Genomic DNA, 20,198 nt, shown 5'->3' on the forward strand with positions numbered 1-20,198 from the left:
CCAAATACGCTCCTCAGTTTTCTAAAAAAAAAAAAAAAAAAAAAAAAATCAAAGTAGGGGTGTATTTTTCTTTTATAAACAGATGAGACAAGAGCAAAGTTCTTCTGGCCACAACTTTTACATAAAATCGACTGATAGCCGAGACCGGAGAAAGTACCTTACTTCTAGAATGATTTATGTGATCAACACCAAAACAGTGACTGGAAAAAAATTCTGCCAAGATGAGGATAAGCCTCTGCCGTTTCCATTTTTGAATTCTCCAGAGTCCAATTAAATATATTCCTCAGTATAGCCCTCTTTTTTCTGAAAATCATAACTTTGCCCTTCACAATGTTTATCTTTAGGAAGTGCTCCTCTGTATATTTGTTCAAAGCGTGAAGGCATCTCTGAAAGCCTATTGGAGTTAGATCCATCAGAACAATATCATCTGCATAAAGATGCCAAATCAAAGACATAGGACCAAGTTTAGGAGGGTCACCCTCTACTGCAGCAACCCTGCTAGACAAATCATAAGTGTAAAGAGAAAAAATGAGAGGTGCAAGTGTCCTCACTGTCCTTGACAAACCTTGATTCTCCCCATAACACCCAGAGTCCAAGAGGAAGAATGCAAGATAATGATTAACCTCAAAAGATGAGTGGGAATCCATAACTCCAAGAGTCTTCTCCACAGTTTCGATCAATCTACCCTATCGAACTCTGTAGAGAAATCAATAAAAGCAGAGTACAAAAGCACACTCCTACTCTTAGGGTACTTTTTCCTAATAGCGTTTAAAGGTTAGTGATATTATTGAGGGTACCTGCGGAAGCCTGCCTTTTCAGCTGGAATAAGATTATTACCAAAAGACCAATTTTGAACATGGATAGTAGGCTTTTGGCAAATAATTTGCCTGTTGCATCAAGAAGGGCAATTTGTCAATAGCTGGGAGGGAGGTCCTTGGGACTGGTCCTATAATGTGCTCCCCTTAAAAGAGGAAGGAATATCACTGGACAAATAATGCTGGAGTAAACGACATAGAAATGAGGCCCATAAACACATCTCAAGTTTTATGAGAGCAATCAGAAATCATTCCAGACGATCGAGCCCTTTAATGAATCCCTTGATCTCTTTAAAAGAAGGCGGACCAAATAATCCCACACCATCTCCTTTGACGATTTGAGCATGCTGAACACAGTTGCTAGAATTGCTGGCATATAAATGGGAAATGTACTGTGTCCAGGCATCATCCAAAAATCTGAACAGCCTGTGCTACAGCTCTCGATCAAAGTACTTAGCTACTAGATCCCAATATTTTCAAGAAATAGAAAATGTAGATGCGTCCCTCAAATCAATCCATTTCTAGTCCTCGTCCTTCAGTCTTGTTCTCTTCCATTTAAGGTGTTTAACTTCTCGTTGTCTTAAGGGTGAAAAGAGCTTAAGCTTTTCCTGAATAAGGGATTTTTTTCTAGATTTGCCCTTTTCACAGCCCAAGAAACCCTTAGGGGCGGGTGTAAATTGATTATAACATTTTCTTCTCACCAAGGTTCAAAAGAGGGCAAACTGCTTATCAAACCAAGACATTGGGTCATCACAGAACTGATCAGAAGGACCTAAGCTCTTAATTTTCAAACACTGACCCAAGGACATCAAACTTTCCCTGGACCAAAAAGTGTGCGGATTGCTCGTTATAATCAACAGTATCCTTTCTAGAATTCCAATCCTCAAAGGCCACAAATTCTAGATCAACAAACTCAGAAAGTATACAATGAATGCTTAAGTCAGTGTGCCATATCTAGAATGTGCATTTACCATTTTATAAGACACAACCATATAATATATAAAGGATTAAGGAGGCCCACGGAGTGAAACACACACTACTCATGCAGCAATTTACGAATACACATAGGCTGATGGAAATACTTGATGGTATTGCGTAATCACTTTTGCCCCTCCCAAAGGGGTCTAGTTCAACGAATCACTTGTCAAACCATTCACTTGTACCTTAATGCAATAACTGCATGTAATTTGTATTGAACGCACTTAACACCTGCAATGAAGCATTTATACTTTATCACGAGTGGCTGTCAGCATAATTATTTCAATAACTCGTTAGCAAGAAAAATGTATATACATGTCTGAATGATTTGTGTACTCATAGTAACCATTAGCATGAAAAACGCAGTTAAAAACATAGCCATAGAGGGCATCAAATGTATGATCACAACAATTGTAATCAGACTTTTGCCCCTAGAGGGCGTTGCACAGCATGAAAACTCATGTTACCCACTTTCAGGCCACAGAGACTCCATCCATAGAATTTTCCCCTAGACTGCACTGCACTCCAAGCTGAAGAGCACGTGCTTCAGCCTGGTGAGAGATTACAAATACCTTAGAAGTTATTCTTTGGAGTCCCACCCAACTTAGGGTGGGGACTCCTAATGTCCTTTTTTGTGGAGGTTGCGCTGCTCCTGCAGCACCACCACACTTGTTATGTCTTTTGGTGGTGAACTAGTCATCTTGCGACCACCACAAAGTGAAAACCGATGGTCTTTGGGCAAAATCAGGGCCAGGCCCCATAGGGCATTAAGGAGCGCTACTCCGGAGCAGTGGATATTTTATTAGCGACTCTCCCACTGAGTGTGGGAGAGCCACAGCCTTTCCTTCCTTTTGTTTTTCCTTTCTGCTGCAAACCCTTTTCTTTCTTGCTCTAAGGGGGATTTCCTGCCCGACTTGGGCACCCCCACAGGCTCCTCTACCGTGGGCAGGCCAGAAAGCTCACACCTGGCTGCCCATGAGACAGCTCCTGCATAGCATGCACTCCTCTGTGCGGCCATTGGAGATGGTGCATGCCCCTTCCCTGCCCCCTCCTGCAGGCAGGGGATGTCTTTGTGTGGTGGCCGCCTACCACACTGTGGGGGGAGGGGGGGATGTATGGTAGCAGTCCCCCTTGCCTTTGTTAGAGATCAAGGCCCAGAATTGAGATCCCAGGACCCACCTCCTTCCTTCATTGCCTGGAGAGCATGTCCGTGCTCTCCCAGTCGACCTTGTTATCGGGGCCCTGGAGTTGGGGTCCCTTGCACACCTGTTCATGTGGTTGGCTGCTGTGTCGATGGGGGCTGTGATGGTGTCTCTCTTGGCTTCTTTGATTTCCCAGTGGTAGTTGCAGAGGGCGGTTTCTTGAGTCGGTTGCAGCTGGGCTTAGTGGTTTTGAGCTCTGGGATGTACCAGCTCGCTTGTCTTGAGGTTTTGTTCGTTCTTGCTAGTTTCATCTGAGCGACCGTTGGTGCATTCGATGATCCAGCTGCAGAAGTTCTGGACGGCCTTTCCAAGTCTGATAAGGCTTTTGATTGGGAGGTGCCAAGGGCTTGAGTCCACTGTGTTTCTGTTACCTTGCCCCAGCTGCAGTGGAAGGAGCTGTGGTGCCTGGTGATAGCATGCTGTGTGTCAGCTCTGTTACGTTGCTGAATTTAACTCTGTTGCTAGAGGTGACGATGGGGGACAAGTGGGTGTCCAGCTTTGTAAGTGGGCTCAGTGACCAGTTGGGTAAGGCCAATGGTGTTCATGTTATCCAGAATGGTAGAGTTGGCGATTTTGGGGTTGATGTGGAAATTGAGGTTGCCGAGTAGGATGTAGTGGTTAGAGTCAATGGCTAGCTGAGCAATGAGGTTGGGGATGGCGTAGCAGAAGGCCAGTTCAGGTCCAGGGGGTCCCTATAGGAGGGTGCCTCTTACCACTATCTTGGCATCAGTTTGTAATTGGAAGCTGAAGTGTTCCATGAGAGCAGTGGGGTTATTGTCTGTGGCAATGCATCATGGTTTCTTTAAAGATTATGGAGATGCCACTGCCACGTTTGTGCAGTCTCTGTGTGTCATCTTGTAGCCGCTGGGTGTTGCGGTGGCTATGTCATGGTTCGAGGAGGGGCTAAGCCAGGTTTCGGTAATGAAGGCTACAGTGGGTGAGTCGAAGGTTATGAGGCCCCGCATGGTAAAAGGTGATCAAAAAGGGAAAAATCCGGGGGGGGGTTAAATGGGCAGAACCCATCTTCTCACCATACTCATATGCAATAACAATTCCCTTTTTCACTGACATTGCTCTGGTGTTTTCGGACTCGTTGCCCTTTAAATAACATTCAGACAGCTCTACTCCATGAATAAGTTCAGCGCTGACATAGCGCCGGTGCTACATTTAGACTTTCACCCATATGGTGCTAAAATCAGTTTCAGGGCAGTAAGAGAGGAAGGGAGTGGTACAAAGTCGACATTCCCACGCAACATGAGACTGGCCACTGATGTACGACTTCAAACACATAGCAATGGACACCTCTACCACCTGCAGGGTTTGGTTCTTTGTCTCAAGCTACGTAGAATCCCAGCATTCAAAGGAAAATACTTGATGGGGGGAGAGGGAATACAATTCAGCATATATTCCTGTTCAGCATTTGAGTGCTGTTCTTTGGTAGTGTAACCAAGAGCAACCAGAGGGGGTGTGGAAGGGAGGGGAAGATGTGTGCGGGAGGGAAAGAAAGTGGGGAAGGGCAGGCGGGGGGGAATCATGTGTGAGCTGTGTGGGATACACAGGCGCAACTTCGATGTCGATGGTGGTGGCGGCAGGGGGGTGGATGCTGGGGGGCGGGGTAACAGCGTGGGCTGCGCAGCCATAATTTTTTTTTTACATACTTCAGCCATGGTATTGTGGAGGGGCGAACGGGATATTAGGCAGTCCCTGATAATCTTGTGGTTAAGGGTGGTTTGCTCTGTGGACCAGATTTTGTGCCACAGCAAAACAGGTTGGAGCTTAGCTATGTCTGTTAAAAAAAGAAAGACTTAGCGTGGCATGACAAACATAAGTAGAGAAGTTATTAGGTAGTGAGAGTAAGTATCTTAAAAAAACATTCTCAACCAATTGCAGGGGATGACATTCAGAGTGTTAGTAACTCCTTGATAGGTATACTAGCAAGTGTCTGAGAAATTACAGAGGGTCGTAGTGGTTTTTATAAATTGGAGCTTCCTAGTGTAGATGGCCTGTTTCCAAGAGCTCTCCTGGCCAGAGGTCAGAAAAGGTTTTAGTAAAGCCAATCCTACTTATCTTCAATCATCATATTCCGGTATTTCACAGACCTTTTCCTGCACTTCATAACAAAATGTTTTTGTTGTTGACGGAGAGTCCTAAATGCTGCGTGTAGGTAACAAAACTCGTTAAAAGGTCTTACAGTCCAACAGGGGTACAGGCCAGGAGCATGGCATTTTCAGCATAGAGAAGAGCAGGAATCGGGTGATGACCAACTTCGGAAAGATCACTGGAGTGCTCTGTCAAGAAACTTGCCAGGCTATTGATAAATTAGGTAAATAGGAAAGGCGGTAACATGCAGCCCTGCCCGACTCCTTTCTCTATGCTGAACGAACAAGTCCACTCTCCCTTAACCCCATACCACACCCTGGCCTGCTCCAGGAACACAGTAGCCTAAGAAACTCAACTACTGGTGGATCCACTCTAATATCAATCATAACTGCCCACGATTGGTCCTGCACCACTCAGTCAACGGCCGATGTTAACTCACCAAAGGATAAAAACAAGCTACCTTGTTTGACCTGGGTTTGCTTCCAAATTGAAAAACGACAGGTTGAGTCCCCGCTCAATCGTCCCTAGACCAGCACAACAGCTACCCATTCCTTAAGCCTGTTTATAACCCCACGCCCTGCTTTTTTGACCTGAGTCCATTAGTGAAAACGGACCGTAGCAGACAAGGTTAAGTCCGTCACCCTTCTTATATATTGGTACTATAGATGACTCTGACCAGGTTGGCAGAAACCCTACCCTACAGCAGGTACGTAAAACCAGTGTCAGTAGCGGGCCCACAATGGAATATTGGCTTTGTAAAGGTCCACGGGTACACCATCCAGACCTGGTGTTTCCATTCCCTCCTTTACTTGCTTTTAATGCATTGATAAACTCCTCCACGGTGAATGTAAGGTTAATAGGAACGATATAGCCGAATAGGATGAGGGGAGATCAGGATTTCTTCGTTCCTCCATAAGTTTCTTAGAAATGTCAGAGAAATAAGCAGCCATTTATCTTCATTAATGCGATCTCCAGCAAAGGGCCTTCAGCGGATCTCAAAAAGGGGGTGTTAATCGAGTGCCAAAATGCGATGTCCTCATTAGTAATGCTGGATTCATATAGGGGCACCCAAGCTTTGACCCTCAGGCCTCTTTTCCGCTAGTTCAGGGCTTTCTTATACTCCCTCCTAAGCGTCTGAATTTCTAGCTTGCATCTGGGCACTCTACACACAGAGAAAGTGACGACTTTCATTTCACCAATATTTAGCAGGTCTTTTATCACAGACACCTCTACTTTCACAGATGAAGCTCACACCCTGCGTCAATGTAAATTGTTTGATCCTAAATACCCTTTACCTTCTATCCTTATACGGTTTATGGCTTCATTCTGAACTACCCAAATATCAAACTTGCTTTAAAATGTCTTCCTCATACTCTGATGGCAGCAGGGGCCTGTGCTTTTTTGGCAGTTTCATTTTTCAGCTACTTCCTCCGTTGTTACGAGATCTCTGCCACAAGCAGAATGATAGGGTTCTTTTCAGCATTTTACGAGTCTTTAATGCTCAACATTTTGTTAGCAACATACAAGTGTCGGCTGGTGAAATTTCAAAGTGGTGGGGCGTGAAAATTAGTAGAGATTCAGCAAGCAAGCAAAGGTTGGAAGCCTGACAAACATAAGGTTGCTTGACTGGGATAGAGGGGTAACTATTTTCCAAATTAAACAGAGATCTTAAGCCCTTCGATGTTTATTACACTTTTTGTAATTACTCATATTATCATAAAAACAGTTCTTGAAAACCTGGGTACATAAACACTACCTCTTCAAAATGTAATCTTTGAAGAAATAATCAGTGAATGAACTTCATGTGAAATGTGAACATTGACATCCACAAGTAAAAATGACATTATGCGATCTGCAAACTTTGTGGGGAGGCAGTAATCGGATTCTTTGGCCCTGTACTCGTGACGAGTAGGCGACTTTTACAGGTTTCGGCTTTCTGTGTGTAACTCGACATACTTTTGAGAGCTGACTGCAAACGTGCCATATTTCCTACTCATCTGCTGCGCGCCATAGTGACTGTAGCCGTGGAGACTGTTACTTGCCAACGGGAGCAATGCGCAGGAGAGCGGCGGCGGCCCAGGCCCAGAGCGGAGGCAGCTCCTGCCCGGCAGTGGGGCCCGGCGTCGCACAGCCAGATGCTTAGCTGCTACATTAGCGCCTAGTTGCCTTATCGGTGCTTAGCGCTTTGTAGATTATAGTGAATCTCACCCGCCGTGCTTAGAAGCAGTGTAAGCACTATGCAAGCTACTCAGCATTCAACAAGTGGTGTCTGGCGCTTATTAACATTGTTTACCTGTGCAGTTTGTGGACTTGAATCGCTACTAATCACACCGGTGTAGTTGTTTCTGCCGTGGAAGACTGGGAATGTGCTTTCAGGCACCTTTGCGAACAGAGATGGGGGAGGTGTTCTGAGAGGGGAAAGACGTTCGGTATTACAACGGAGTCTCCTACGTTCATTGTGAGGTTCCGCTGCCTGTGCTGTCTCAGACACCGGTCACCAGGAAGTGAAACAGTTCTTCACAGAGGGCGAAGCAGGAGCTTCGAGTTAACAAAGGAGCCCAGTGTTCAAGGATTGCAAAAAGACCTAGGAAAACCCTGAGACTGATCTTACGGAACGTGGACGTAGCAGACTGCTGGGCACCGTATACTGATGTGTTGGAAACATACTTTAATACGATCGAGACAGAGTGACGCACTGAGTGAGACGGAGCGAGCGAGACGGAGCTGACGCGCTAACAAGGGCGCCGCTGTAGACGTGGACGAGAGCATCCGCTGCGGCCATTGCTGTTGCCATGTAGGCTACTGAGAGAGGCAGGGTGAGCGCAGCGGTGTCAGTCACAGCAGCAGAGTGAGTGCACCAGGGCCACACGGAAGCGGCCCAACCAGGTCTGGGTGCAGCTTGTGGGCCCTGTGTGCCCCGCTTACCCACCGTACCTCCCAACCGTACCTCCCAACTGCACCTACCTCCTCACCTACCTCCTCACTTACGAAACTTACGAACATTCAGCCCTTGGACACTCAGCCCACTGCTGTACGTTGTCGCGTGTACAACTTCACCTACTATTACCTAAGCAGAAGGTGTAGGACTCAGGGCCTACCAGGGCCCACCATTCTCTACAGGTCGCAGTGAGCGCAACAGTTTTTGTAAACTGCTGCAGAGAGAGTGCACTGAGGTTACACAGAGGCGGCCCGCTAGGTTGGGTGCGGCTAGTGAATCCCCCGGGTGCCCCGCTCACCTGCCGCTGTAAGCCACTGTAATCCTGCAATCCTAAACATCAGGAAAAAGCAAATTGCGCTTCTCTTACACCAATCCGGGCCAAGAGATAGCCACCATGAGATCGGGGCGACTCAGGACTCTAGCAGAGGGCAAAGTCAAACCTTTAAAACCCCAAAGGAGGGCGCAAGGGAAGGGAAAGTGCTCAGCGGAGCACTCAGCGCCAAGTCCGCAAAGTAGCAGACAGGATCAGCTGGTAACGCCCCTCACTCCTTTTCAGCTCTACTTCAAACAAACAGGACTCACTAACAAGGCAGACTTTTTGAAAGATCCAGCGGCGGCTTTCTTCTCAAATCCCGACACCGACGTGGACCTTCCAACCCCACCGTTTCCACAACCTCTGATCACGGGGCAGCTGGGGCCCGAGCTGTTAACAAACCCGACACAACAATTAGGGGTAGCCCTCCCCTATCAGGAAACATAAAAGGACCAAGCTCCTGAAGAGCTTAGTTATCCTCTGCTCCAAGGGTTAAAAATCAACTTCAGTTACTTAAGTAGTCCAATAGAGCACAAAAATTTGCAAGCAGGTAGAATCGGGACTATGGCTCAGGTACATGCCCAGGAGCGGGAAACTTCTCTCATCTACAGGTTTTAATGGGCAACCCAAGTAACTCCGAGCTTCCAATCTCTACGGGTAATGCGACAGAGGTACATAATAACACTGGGTATGTGAAAACCCACCAACAATCGACCCCAATCCTGCGGTCAAATTTCAACTCCCAGGGGAACAATGAGAGACCGGACATTGGTTCCGAAGTAATTACAGGGTTGGAAGATTCCTGGTTACAGTCGCTCTCTATAACAAATAACAAAGACCTGGGAGAAGCGCTGGACTTAAAAACTTTTGATCTAGTGAATCCTAAGGACCAGCAGTCGAACTATCCTCTGGTGGTAGGAAGCATTAATAACAGTATTACTACGCACCAACAAGAAAGAACTTTTAACTCTATTACTGAAATTTCTAGCGAGATGTCCAACATACAATCACTTGAGGAATTAATGGTAAAAAACAACTCGACTGCTTCACCTTCCAATAATATCCCCTCAGAGTCCATTAACAGGGAAATTCTATTCAAAAATCCCGCTCACGCAGGCCACCCTACTTGTGAAATGGGAGATCTAACGCGACTACACACCTCATTGCTGAATGCTCTACATACTTCAACAGCGGTTCTTAACATGCAATCAGATAAATTAGACTTGCAAATGGATCTAATGAAGGTAATGGCCACATGCATAGCTGGCATCAATCACAAACTGGACTCGCTGGCCATTCGTCCAACTGAACAAAATTGCAACCACCAGCACTTTCCTTGTAATTGTGGCCCAATACTAGATAAACTGTGTACGTTACCACAAGTCTTAGTAGAGATTCTGCAGGAAGTTAAAGCAAGGTAAACCAATGAGGCCATCTCAAGGAACCAAGATACATCTCAAAAGACACCAGTCTTTGGGGTAAGCAGCCCAGCAAAAAAAGATGCAAACATTCAGTGCATTAACCCAGTGGTCACAGACGGATCAGATAGATCTTCACAGTCGGAACAAACAGCATCTACCAATTTGGAGAGTATAATTGAACAGCCAGCTCCAGCACTGAAACCCCTAACAAAGAGACAAAAAAAGCGAGCAAGAAAGGCAAGGAAACAAACACGTGCCAAAGCTATTAATGACAATCTATATCCCATATTTTCAACACTTGGGCAACCGCAAAATCGCGCTTTAGGAACCGCAAGCAGCATGCAAATCTCAAATAGCTTCAAAGACATAAGGGAGGGGGTAGTCACCAGTCCAGAACAACAATTCACTGGAGAACATCTACCTACTGACTCGCCAATGTCGCTCAAATATAACATGCCACACCCAACATCCCAAGACCAATTGAACGGGCACGCATTGGCCACGAGGTTGGCAGCTCCTTGTCAGGGAGACCTAAGGGCAGGAAATTGCATCTACAAGGATAAATCTGAGATTCCTTTAGATGCCCAATTACCAGTGAAGATTCCACCAAAACCACCCTCCTATGCAGCTGTCGCACAAGCCACTTCCTCACTATCTACAATAACCCTTCCGGACAAGACCCAGGGCATCTTGTCGAGTCTCAAAACATCTTCCAGGCAAAGATCGTCCGCCCAGGTCAATGCGGCGCAGGTTATAGTAATCCCCGCAGGCACAAAGAACAATAAATTCACTCCTTTAGCAGACGACTTGCAGTCCAGACTCAATCCTCGCACCAGAGAAACACACCTGTCACCGACCCTAAATCTCAAATATCCTTCTAGGGAGGTCGCAACTACTCATCATGATGGACGAATAAAGACAAAAGTAACGATTCAAAATACTCAAATAGCCGCAACAGACCTTGAAAACAAAGCCTTTTTGAGCAAACAATTATGCATGCTCAAAAGGGCCCCAAGTAGAAACAAGTCGGAAGATGGTCAACGGAACAGGCCTATGCCACACAGAATTATAGAGCATTCCCAATCTAGTCATGTTATTGAAAATGATAGGGAATCAAGGCAGGTCATTCTAACCCCAGATTATGACTCACACGGCCAACAAGATAGTCTGAACAGGGGCAACATTCTGAGGCTTTTGGCAGAGCTTCCTTCAACGAAGAAAATTATGTCCCCAGATTTAATATCACTGAAATTCCTCTCCAACAGCACTCAGAATGACCGGGAACAAACTCTGACTATGTGGAGAAAAAGCGAAATCGCTGCTTTAATTATGGCAGTTAAGCAACAGTTTGAAAACTGGGGTATACGGCTATCACAACCAACCAACCCACGTTATCCTTTTCCCCTATTGTTAAATCTGAAAAGTGAATCAATTAAAAAAACTGAATCACAGGCACGCAAGTGCGGATGGGGCCCGGACATCGGGGAAGCGTAACAGCGTCAATCCAAATGGGGGGAAAAAGATTCAAATACCTCTATTGACCCCCTAGTTGTAGGGAATGGAGTACAAGACAAATGGAGATGGATGGCATGTACCCTAAATTCAAGGAGAAGTAATTGACCCACCATACGTAATGCACCAGATACAGATCAAAGGCCGACCGTTACTATTATGTCCTGGAACATTGCGGGAGCAAAAGCAATTATTACAGAAGGATTTACAGTAATGTCCAGTTGCAACTACTCTATAATAGTGCTGCAATAAACATGGCTGGTAGACCCGATAGAACTAGGAGGCTATTCTCTACACCACATTGGAGCTGAAAATTCAAACAAATCAGGCAGGGCAATCGGTGGTCTAGCCACATACACCTCTACGGCACTTCAGGTCACAACAGAACAGCTGGCCTTCTCATCAACGGACTTACAGGCAATAAAAATAAATTTTATTTTCAATCGTCACGCTCCCCTAATTATCTTTAATGTCTACGCCCATCCGCGGAAACATCGCAAAGTACTTCTCTTTGAGAAGTTACTACAAAAGGTAGAAGAGATTCGGTGCGCTAATCCAGCATGGGATATTTTAGTAACAGGCGACTTTAATAGCAACCTGATATATACTCCAGAACCGGCCGAGCAATTGGCAGCAGAAAACGCAATTTGGTCAGTGCTACCACAGTTACCATCAATACAGATGAAACTGGATATAAGGGGCAAGCAATTGGTCGAGGCCTTAGAACATCTGAGTATGAGGGTGCTAAACGGCAGGGTGAAAGGTGATGTCCCACCCAGCTTTACTCATCATAGTGCAAAATCTGCAACTACAATTGACTATACTGCCGTCTCTCTTCCCCTGCTGGCACATGTTAAAAAATTCAAAATCATACCTACTCTTCACAGTGACCATTCGCTTCAGCACATAGAATTGGCTTGGAATGCTCTGTGTTTTCTTCCAGCCATAAATGAATTAGGTACAGTAACCTCTGTCAATCTAAACCGCTTGTTTTGGACGGAGTCCTCTTTACCACAGCTGTGCAAAAATATAAAAACCCTGCTTCAATCAACAGCATGCCAAGATCTCTCAGCTTTGGAAGAGTGGGCCAGCTTTCTACAGTTAGTACCATCACTTGGCTCGGCCAGGCGTCAAGCGCCAAATCATAACCGGAGGCCACTAACTATGCCACCAAATATCTTAGAATTAAGTAAGGATCTGAGACGTAAACTCAGATCCCCAAAAGATAAACCTCCAACAGAATCTTTATGTGCCCAAATAAAAACCCTTCGGAAAAATTATAAGAAACAGCTATGGCAAATACGAACCCAAAAGGAGGATGATTTCTGGATCAAATTACTTTTCAACTTAAGAAAGGCTAATACTAGAGAATTCTGGATGTCAGTGAATGAAATAGACCGAAAAGCAAGAGTAATAAACTGTACTTCAATTTCGGAAGATAAATGGGTGGATTACCTGTTAGACATCTTTTTTAAGCCAACCCCTCCTGTATAAAATCAGCAACTGAAGGATTCGCTAAAACCTACAGACGTTCCACAGAGTGATATGAGATTCAGTGCCAATAAAGTAGCCCAGGTGATCAGAAGGAGCCGTAGGGACGGGGCTCCCGGCCCTAATGGTCTCCCCCAAGCCATATTTAAGGCGGATCTCGATTAATGGTCAGCCACTCTGTCAATATTATATGCTGAAGTCGAACGTAACAGTACCATTCCTGATAGTTGGAAAGGATCCATCATTAATCCTATATACTAAGGAGGCAGCAGGGCAAACCCAGCTAGCTATAGGCTGATAGCTCTAATTGACAGTGAGGCCAAATACTTTGCCTCTTTAATCCTAGCAGACCTGCTCACCTGGTCTAATTTAAATAACTTGGTCCCTATGAATCAAACTGGTTTCCAGAAGGGCTACGGCACAGTGACTAACATTCTTGCGCTAGGAGATATAGCCAATCGTGCAAAGTGCTTAAAGAAAAATTTACACATATGTTTGTGGATTTCAAAAGTACTTTTGATTGTGTGGACAGAGCAATTCTCTGGAACAAACTACGGAGTTGGGGTTTGCAAGAACGCATTTTGAGGTGTATAGAATTGCTGTAGGACGAAACTGGGGTACGAATCAAGGTAGCAGACGGCTCAAAAGTTTCCAGGAGAATACCAACAAATATAGGATTAAAGCAAGGCTGCGTGTTGGCCCCGCACCGCTTTAACCTCTTCATGGCAGATCTCTCTGCAAAACTAGATGCAACCAACTCACATTCTCCAAGGATGGGAAGTCTGGCTATAACACATCTATTGTATGCTGACTACATTGTTCTGTTAAGCCACACAGAAATAGGGTTGCAACGACTGGTTACTGCCTTGGGCAAATTTGCAAAGACAAACAAACTAGAGGTTAACACTTCAAAGACAAAAACAATGTCAATAGGCTGCTCTTTGAATCCTGCAAACAAAATAAAATTGAACGGTTTCACTCTCGATACGATCTGCATCTACAAATATCTTGTACTTAGAGTAGACAATAAGATCAATTTTGTGCCGCAAAAATCAGTATATTCTACAGAAGTCCAAAGCCTTGGCGTTCACTTTCTGCACTCTTGCTAAAAGATTAAAGGGCCCATCATATAAACCACTAATGTTGGTTATTTCGGCTAAATTCCTTCCAGCAATTACATATGGAAGGGCAGCCCAATACGGGAAAGATGCTAGCCTTCTAGACAGGCAGCAAATAAAAAAATCTATAAGCAAGTCTACAATCTTCCTCGCTCTGCTTCCCCTGCACAGATAAGGCTGGAATTTGGTCGAACACAACAGCAGCTCGACAGGAAGGCCCACACAATAAAGATCTGGTACAAAATAAGTAAAAACACTGTCAGCCCGCTAGTAGCGGCACTATGGAGTTCAGTAAATGGCAATCCTAATTCAGTATACAACAGATACCTGAACAACTCCTTGCAAGAGACGAAAACAAAGTACCTATGGGATTCCAACATGTCGTATTCCCTTTTGTGTTGAGCGATAAAAAAGGAAATAAGTATCCAATCTTTTCTAGATGATAAAGCTAAACTTGCGCAATGCTCACACGCCTGGCTGGTAATGCACAATTATACCACCATGGCCCCATCACAATACCTGGCCGCACCTTCGCACTTCACGTCAAGCATCGCTTCTTGACTCTGCGTTTGGGAGCATCTCCTGCTAGAGCGGATCAACCATCGTGGAAGAATAGAGGAGAGACTTCCTGCAGGCTATGCAAAGGCCCAAAAGAAGATATGGTTTACCTGATTTGTATTTGTCCAGCCTTAAAATAAGCCCGCAGACAACTATTAAAACCGCTTTTTATGAGAAATGGGACTCGGTCCTGTCGGTCAGCGGTGATGTCAATGTTTGATCCTAATGATGCACAATCAATATGCAAATTTATCAAATTCTTGACTGCACACACCAGACGTAAACCTGCCATCCGGGATGCATACTTAATCACGCACTTTTTTGCATCTTAGAATTAAGAAACTGATTTTAGATCCTCGCATGGTTTCATGGCCAAGGAATTTATGGAATTTTATAGAATTTTAGAGATGTTTTATCTTTAAACATGTTGTATTATGAGATGATTGTTATGGTTTTTATTAACTAAACAATAAAGATTATTAATTTCACTGAGTAAAAATTAAATGTTATACGAGCTTACTTTTTCTGCAACTTGACACAATGAAGATAGAGTTCATAAATAATAATATGGGCTTTGTCTGAAGAAAGCAGTACCGCAGCAGCAACAGCCAAGTGAAAGAAAGAATAAATCATTGCAAAGCAGGATACTTTCCAGTGGTTAATAGGCAGACAACTCATTGCACATGACTACTGACTTGCCTCAGTTCACGAAGGACATTGTTACGGGACGGGGGGAGGGGCAGAGGAGGAATGGTTCTAAGATCATGTTTAAAAACTTACTTTTAATCAGTGCCTCCCAGTGCAGTGATATAATGTGCTGTATTAGTGCCAAACCTTCTGCGTGTTAAAGGTAGGTGTGTTTTTTGCGTTTTGAAGAGACTTTCTCATATTTTAGGTGATGTTTTCTGCATGAATTAGATGACAAGCAGTGTTCAGGCTGATCTTTATCCACGAGTGGAGTGACTGGCACAAGAACAGCAGAAGCCCTCCCTGCAGGAGCATCAGCTGTCACTTTTAGCACAACATTATTACCAGGCCTTTGAGTCATGCCCTTGGATGCAGCAAATGCTAATTAGTCCACAATAAATCAATCAGAGACGCCACTGCTGCCCGTGTGTTCCTGCCCATATCACCGAAACTAATGCAGCAAGTGACATGCACGGGAGCCAGTGGCTGCACACATTGTGATCCTCTGCAGCCCCCCCACCCCCCCCCCCACCCACTCCTCTTCCACGGTGAAATGCTCCTCTACACTAGACTGCATCCACTTGTCTCCGTGGTTTTCAAACACACAAGTGACCTTTGTTTTCGTGCCTCTCGCATTTGTAAAAGCAGCTGAAAAAGGTATTTTGCGAGATTTATAAAGTGTGTGTGCTTTCCAACCTAGATTGCGTGCTCGGGAAAGTTAGGGTGCGTGGGCGCGCACCTTAAAGGGAACACTGCTGGGCACCCAAATACAATTGGTTCTCATTAGCGAATGAGATAGCTAAGAAAGCGGACCTCATTTGCAGGGTGCAATTTTGAACTTAAGACACGCTGTATAGGCGTTTTGCAAGGAAGACCACATGTATTTGTTCTTACTGTGGGCAATGTTTGTGTAATACCATGGAAATCAACAGTAACAATTATTGGCAAAGACTGTGTCTTTGAGAGGTATTGGCTTTGTCGTTCCTTTTAGAAATGTTGCACAGCAGCGCAGCTAAAATACAGCATGGCTGACTGAAAAATTAGACAAAAAAGTGCTATAATGTGGCCGGAGTTAGCTGTGCCATCGCACTTTTTTTTTTTATTTCTAGCGGGAGGGTGGGGCAGGAGTCATCTTGGAGGGACAAAACCAATAGCTATCGCAGGCAAGGCTTGTTGGCTTTGCCAATGCTTTTTTTTTTTTATGCCGGAGACGGGAGGGTCGGATGTGGAAAGCAACAACGCAAGGGGGCAAGCAATGGGACGGAGCAAACTGGGTAAGCAATGGGATGGGGCAGACAACAAGGAGTGTGTGGGAGGCACCAAATGAAAGTAAAGCATAAAAGGAATACATCAGGAGAGAAAAAAAAACAAAAAACACAATGAACAGGGAAGCAGGACGCAATGCCTCAGGTGAAAGGCCAGCGAGCAGGACAGACTTTTGCTAGCATACTTTTAAACACCACCATAATGTCATCTTGCACCTACACACAAACAAAGCTAAACCAACGCACTTTTTGCAGCCAAAGGATGGCAGAAAGTGAAACAAACCAGGCATAAATAGCGGGCCAAGAAAAAATAAAAATAACACACACTGAACCAAACCAGCAGCAGTTTTGAAAAGTGCACCAAGGACAAGGGGTGGGCCAATTAAATAAAAGTAGGGAGACACACTAAGGAAACTTAAAACAACAAACCTGAAAAAATGGGCAACCGCAAGACCAGACATCGAGGTCACAATGGCAGAAAATAGCCATCTTCCTGTCACACAAGCCAATGGGAGAACCACTAGAAGGGAACCTCAACTTTTAAACAAAAGCATAAAAGTCTAATAAACATGCAAGGGCGACCAAAGTAACTGAGAGCCACAAAGCAATGGGTGAGAAGAAACGGAAAGAGGAACGATACACTCAGTGCAAACCCAGATGCTCCACCCTCGCTCATGAACGAGAGAAAGTCGAGTGCCACACAAACATCCACATAAAAATATAGTCCATTGACATAACCAGTGCAAGATAAAACTCATTCATTTGTTAATTATGGTAAAGCAGCAATGCTCCAGGGGGCAGACAATCGCTAGTATAAGGAGTAAAACCACCTAATCACAAGCAAGGAAATAACCGACAAGAAAGCCGCCCAGTTAGATCAATAGGGCAGACCTAAAGGTCTCGAAGCATATTAATGTTTTGAATACAAACAAGTCTCCTAAGTTCTCCGTTTTTACTGATCTTTAGAGAAATACAGACAGAAAACAAGGTGTTCTTGTCCACATTTATTTTTAAAAGTAGAATAATACTGAAAATGGTGCTTATTGTGAGTGACTCTCCATGCTGCCTTTCGCGAGTTCCAGGCCAACAGCTGAGCAGATGAAGAGCATGGAGAGTTCTAAAACGCGATGCGACTGCAGTACGGTGATAATGTAATACATTCTGGTGCTGGACTGTGAGTAGGAACATTTGTAGAAAGTTGATATTGGAAGTGTTGGACAGTTATTGTATGAACTGAAGATGCTCTGGAGGTCCGCTGGCTGTGCTGCTCCACAACTGTGTAGCCTCCACTAATAAACCCGTACTTGTCTTCACCCTGTGGTCAGAGTACTCACTACAGGATCTTTGGCAACGAGGATAGGATTCAAACCCACGCGTGCATGATTTCCTTAAATACTGACATATGTTAACATATATTTGAATAGTGCTAATATTTACCTGTGGCTGTATGGTGTTATATTCGGCTGCTTAATGTGTAAATATGTGAGAAGCATCAGAGTATGAGTGCATGTATTAGATAGATGTGGAAATATACCATTTACAACTACATTTATTCGCAAATCTCAAATTAATTAGGGATAAAAACCAACAACATCACTAGAAGATAAATATGGATATCTACAGATGGAAATGTTAAAATACCATAAAACGGGGAGCGTGAAATATAATGCGGTCTGTGACAGACTGCTGAAGCGGACTATAGTGAAACTGCAAAACTGCTGTCTAGATGAGAGGGGCCATCATTGTGTAATGTGAGCATCAAGAGTAAACAGATGTACACGATGGTCACGGTAAGTCTTTTTAGTAAAAAGTCAAGTAAAGTGAAAATGTAGAGATGTTTTAGCCCAGCTAGTAAATGGTAGTACAATTAGATACGGGAAAGGCTTACCGGGAGCAGTTATTCCGAGCACACCCAAATCGCCAAGCTTCTTCCACAATTCCTGGAAGCAAAAAAGATCTTCAGAAATAATGTCAGTGAAACCAGTGGTGTCACCTAAAACCCTGCCATCATTACTGGGGTCGAGTTAGTATCTGCCCCACACTTTGCTCCAACACAATACAAACTTACCCTCATTTCCTTAAACTCATTCTTTTGGTCAATCTCTTGCGCTTTTGGGTATAAGTGCTCTTGACAGAACCGGTACATTGTTTGTCTGAGCTGAAAAAACAACAAATAAAAAATTCAATAAGTAGCAGGTTTTCTTCAAAAGCTGAACATCTTTGCCAACTCCCCAAAAGTAAGCAAGCCCACAAATTTGTTTGTCATGAAATAAAGTAACAATCCGCTTTCAACTTGTGTCCAAGAATGAAGATCATTTCCGCTGCTTCCAAACAGCCCAGTTTCAAGTGCTAAAAAAATGCACAGGGAACCAAAAAAAAAAACAAAAAAAAAAACAAGCATTTGCAATGCAATGGGTCTCGCATCTGCTCGAGTTAGAGCTATTAACGTTATAAACTCCTAACCTGACTTTTCTTGCCACATAAATTGAAAATTGAAAGTTAAACACTCTCACATAAGGGAGCCGAATCACAGCGTCACGGCCGCCATGGGCATCAGCGCGAAGAGATGCACAAAAGGAAAAGAAGTTTGCTCGTAGTCGGCAAAACTGCAATTAGCCATGTAACAGGGGTGATGGCCAAGGCGGTAACAAAACCTCCCCAAGGAGGGACCAACGTAAACCATTTACCAATGTAATCAAAGGATTTTTGAAGGGCAAGCCCACGAACGAGAGGTAGTGATGGGCGTGAGGTGGGCGTTGTTAAAAGCCCAGATACACACCAACACGTCAGAAAAGCAGCGCATGCGCGCTGCAATGCTCGACCTAAAAAGTAAACGTGTTAACTCATGCAGCGTAAACAGATTAAAGGGATTCAAGGAAATGAAAGGCAGTTTGTATTAAAGGAACCTATGCCTTCAATACAGTCCTGTTTTTGTTGCCAGGTCAAATAAAGGGTGGATGGCAATGTAGCATCAGTTCCTGTGACCTAGAAGGAAGTAAGGACTATAATGAAGGCTCTCTTGACACCTAAACTTAGTTTGACATAGAAGCAAAACTAGGAATGTATTGTCTTGTGTTGTGTTGCAGGGCTTCTGTAACATAATGCAGGTTTGATTGCTTGTAAACATGACTCAGAGGTGGTTTATGTAGGCCTATTAAAAACAGACTAACTGATGGAATGGCAATGTTAGCAACCGTGTACTTAACCATTATGTTTCAGGTATTCCATATTTTGGAAACTAACAAGACAGAAGGAAAACTTTACAGTTCTCTGGTGCGTATGTTGTAACCACAGCTGCAAGGAAAGTTGACCTCGTAGAGACCAGTATTGGAAGGAAGACAGGAAACAAGTATTAGCTTCTGCAGGACTCTGCAAAGGGACTTTTTTTGCACATTTTTGTAGAAAAAAAATCACGCGCTGAGCACAAACGACCCTCTTTGCTCTCCAAACTGCACCATTGGCCATAAAAGTATATAAGGTACTGGCACAGGGATGGGGTTAGACACATGGCTAAGGTGCTTAGGGAAGATCATCAAGGTCTGAATTCCAACTGCAGACTCAATGGCAAAGTAAGGTATTCAGTGAAATATGGTGCACTGAAGGCGGAAAGATTCACCTCAACCGCTAATAGGATCAGGTGAGAGAAAAACACTCCTTTGGGCTGAGCCAAGGTTTCACTGACAATGACAAAGTTGCAATTCAAAAGTTGAAAGAGGCTTGCTAAATAAAGTCATTGGTCGAACGGGTGGCCCATGAGCCTATTCTAAGTATATAGTAAGCAAAATTGTCTGTTTTACTGC

General features: G+C 44.3%; 1 protein-coding gene across 1 annotated transcript in view; it reads right to left on the reverse strand.

The window, feature by feature from the left end:
- The window catches only part of IVD (isovaleryl-CoA dehydrogenase), a 162,206-nt gene that overhangs the window by 100,268 nt on the left and 41,740 nt on the right, over positions 1–20,198 (reverse strand). Inside the window, exons 2-3 of the mRNA XM_069208585.1 lie at positions 18,467–18,556; positions 18,287–18,338 (exon numbers count right to left, since the gene is read on the reverse strand). Of these exons, the coding sequence (XP_069064686.1) occupies positions 18,287–18,338; positions 18,467–18,556 (142 nt within the window). The remainder of the gene's footprint in view (positions 1–18,286; positions 18,339–18,466; positions 18,557–20,198) is intronic.

Source organism: Pleurodeles waltl, chromosome 9 (genome assembly GCF_031143425.1).
Source record: "Pleurodeles waltl isolate 20211129_DDA chromosome 9, aPleWal1.hap1.20221129, whole genome shotgun sequence".
In the NCBI taxonomy this organism is placed as follows: Eukaryota; Metazoa; Chordata; class Amphibia; order Caudata; family Salamandridae; genus Pleurodeles; species Pleurodeles waltl.